The following is a 3,369-nucleotide window of genomic DNA, read 5'->3' as shown; positions in this document are numbered from 1 at the left end:
AGTCTATCGCCTGAAGTGAGCACATGAAAGAATCGATCTGTCTGGCCAACTGTCGATTGCACATTAGGCCACTGTCCACCAATTAACCTGCGAGTTCGTTCGGCAGCAATAGCTTCAGAATCATGGACATTGGCCTGATTGACATGAGTATGACACGACCAAGGCAAGACAACATGTATAGTTTGTGCCTTGACATAGCCTTAACGTTATTTATTTATTTGAACAGGGCCTTAACGTTAAAGGCGAGGTTTAATAGAGGAAAGGCTTGCGGTGGGCAACTTCGCAAGGAACATCCGTCTCCTTCACAAAGCCAAGAAGCAGCCTAGCATTTCCATGATTCAGTGCTTATCATGCATCCGATTATAAAAGCTTGAGTTGGTGTTAAGAAAAACACATCAGTAGTAGGTTTATATGTTCCCAGTGCAACTTTCAGCGCAAGTGATAAACATAAGCCACACAAGTTGGATGTCAATAACAACGTGGGATATGATCACACAATCTTATCCTTTCATCTTAAAACAAATCCTGAATGCAACTTTCAGAGGAAGCAACGACACGTTCCTTCAGTCTGAAGCAATAATCATAGTACAAACTGCCTTTCTTTCAGTACCGGAAGAGAGAAATGCCATGAAACTTGAAGGAGAGGGAATAACATAGCAGGTTTCTTCGTGCCTAACTTTGACAAGAATGCAGGTAAAATCGCAAGAACAGTCGGCATAATTCAGGACCAACTTGACAACCAGGATAAACGATAAGGTTGGCTTCCATGCGCGGGAACGACAAGCCAGGAACAATAAGCAATGGTATGGGATGCAGTTAAGAATAATAGAATATATATTTACATAATTATTTCATAATCGAGAGAATGAAACCATGATTGATTAAGGAGATGATAGACACAATTGAGACCCTAGCACACTAGCCCAGACCTGAAGAGAACCTATTGACTGAAGTAAACTTGATGACCGGTAAGGAAGCAACGGGACCCTGTGTAACCATCAATCAGATCTTGTTGATCTTCTCAGCTACCACAACAGGATTCTGCTTGGCTATCTGGTCTCGACCAGCCTTCTTGTAGTCGAAGGAGCATTCATGGGAGTCGGCGTAGCGGTGCATGGAGCAGAAGGTTCCACCACAGCGGCACTGGAAACCGGTCAGCCCGACCTTCTTGCGGCATGAAAGGCATCGGTTGCTGGGAGGCTTTGGAGGTTCCTGCGCTGCCTGGCCATCAGCCGCAGTAGCTGTAGGTGCTTCATCCGCCTTTGCTGGTTCTAACGGCAGCATGGAAGATGAAGCCGCTGCGAACACTTTCTTCTGAACTACAGGGGTGGCTATCGTGGCGACCTTAATGAAATCCCTGTAGCACTTGGAGCACATGTTGTTCGTCATGCTGTTGCCAAAGAATCCACAGTTGTTTACGCACAATATTGGCGCCTCGGGGGTTTGGACAGTCTCCTCAGACTCCTTCCAGCTCTCCTGTGCCATTGCTACCGACGGACTGCAGTCATAGAAGTATTACAACCCGTTAGCAAGAAATATGATGCAGAAATACCAACAGGACACATTATTTAGGATCAGAAGTAAAACCTAATGTCAGTGTTTTTTTTACGTACAAACACTGAAGCTACATGGAAGTTACAAGGATTGCTGCTAGTTTTAATTGTCGTCCAAATTAATTCAAAGATGTGATCCTGGTTCAGGCTGCAAGTTGTTAACAAACACCTGTGGTCAATGTATTTGTAAGGTGCGAGTGCATGACAGGACACCCCAAGCTAACATAGTTTTTTGTTCAATCAGTTCATAAGGCCCTCAAATCAGGGTACCGGCAAGACTTCCATGACTATGTTGGACTGGTTGCGCACCAATAGCCATAACATCAGTCAGGGCAGGTGATTCTTCTAACATTAAAAGATAGTTGTCCTTGTTAATTCCTTCCTGATTCAGGTACACCCTATTAGTACATCTATGCCGCAAGAACCTGAACTAGGCTTTAGACATATTCATACTAGAGTCACGTCAAATCATTCAACACAACAACCTCTGCCGTCCCTGAATTTTGAGCTATGGTATTGTTAGGCAATGCCATGCCGCTGGTCGGTCATATAAGCTAGCTGATGATGATAATTCTTCATGGCCAATCTTCCATCTCATCCTTAATCCCCCAGGCCATATGAACAAATTTGTTTTATGACTAATCCATATCATCCAACTTGTTTTGTAAGCGAAGATGCCTTGCAACGCCTGCACAAGGCAGGACGGCAAACCGTACGAAACAATCTACATCCAAAATCCCTTCCACAATTCACGCAACCTAATTCCATGCCCGGAATGTCCAGGCGGCTGACCTTTCCAGGATATATCTTAAGAAATCCCATGACGGCATCTGCAAGGTATCCTGGCCGTCGCTAATTCGCTGATCTGACAGGTCAGGCAAGCAACCACTTTATTGCTGGCTTTCTCCATGGCCAGATCAATCCTCGTCCATTGAATTACTCCCCCTCTGCGCGTGTTTTTCGAATCCAAATCTAAACAAACCCGGCGCAAGCGCAAATCACCGCAAGAAATTCGGCAAATTCAAAGAAAAAGTCAACCTCCTCCTCTAAACCACACCAACCACTAGGACGATTATCACGCGCAAATCAAGACATGCACGAACGATTACCAGCCAAAATCTAAAACGAATCGGCGCAGATCCGGCCACACAGAACCAATCCGCAGAAACAGAACCCAAGAAAACCAAGAAAAATCCCTCAGAAAATTTGAAAAAAAAAAGTACACATGAACGCGCGCATCAGGGCGAGGCACCACCGTGCGGCGCGGCCTCCGGCGATCGGATCTGGGGGGCGGCGGGGCAGCAACTAACCTGTGGGCGAGGAGACGGCACGCACGCGACTTTTCTCCCAACCACGGCAGGCAGGGAGAAGTTTATTTTCTGGCGTCGAGGAAGGCGATGGATTGATTGATTATGTTGAGGGCGAGGGCGAGGCGGTGTGTGTGGCGTGCGCTTATAAAGGCCTCAGTCTTTCCCGATGCGACGCTACCATTTCCTTTCCTTAACTGCTTCGGATTAGCTGGCGTGATTACTTAATTAGCAATAATCCTCGAGATTTGGATTTCGACGTGTTCGGGCCGGGCTAATCCCTTCCTTTTCCTCCAGCTTCTAGTACCGTGGGGACGCTTCTGGACCCATCGTGGGTCACGAGGAAGCTGACGTCCGTCGGCATGCTGGGTGGGCCTGACGCTTAGGGAGGTGTGTAGGCCCACGTAGCGGCGGGTGGGTTCGGCGTGGAACAGGTCCGTCGTGGGCCTGGACAGCGTTTGCCGTGTGGTCAGGCCCACCCTTTTCTAGACTTTTGGGAGGATGAGGAA

General features: G+C 47.3%; 1 protein-coding gene across 1 annotated transcript; it reads right to left on the bottom strand.

Moving 5' to 3' along the window:
- Positions 1-816: 816 nt before the first annotated feature.
- LOC124666209 (zinc finger A20 and AN1 domain-containing stress-associated protein 9-like) lies at positions 817-2,970 on the bottom strand. Its single transcript, XM_047203563.1, has 2 exons — positions 2,864-2,970; positions 817-1,498 (listed from the first exon to the last, which is right to left on the bottom strand). The coding sequence occupies exon 2, from the start codon at positions 1,483-1,485 to the stop codon at positions 1,003-1,005; it is 483 nt and encodes a 160-aa protein (XP_047059519.1). The 5' UTR covers positions 1,486-1,498; positions 2,864-2,970; the 3' UTR covers positions 817-1,002.
- Between the last annotated feature and the right edge of the window lie 399 nt (positions 2,971-3,369).

Source organism: Lolium rigidum, chromosome 1, assembly GCF_022539505.1.
Source record: "Lolium rigidum isolate FL_2022 chromosome 1, APGP_CSIRO_Lrig_0.1, whole genome shotgun sequence".
Classification (NCBI taxonomy): domain Eukaryota; kingdom Viridiplantae; phylum Streptophyta; class Magnoliopsida; order Poales; family Poaceae; genus Lolium; species Lolium rigidum.
Note: the sequence above shows the minus strand (reverse complement) of the source record. Positions and strands in the feature narration are given on the sequence as shown.

Bases quoted from the DNA above. Each gene is read 5' to 3' on its own strand.
- LOC124666209 (XM_047203563.1), bottom strand. From the start codon at position 1,485: ATGGCACAGGAGAGCTGGAAGGAGTCTGAGGAGACTGTCCAAACCCCC.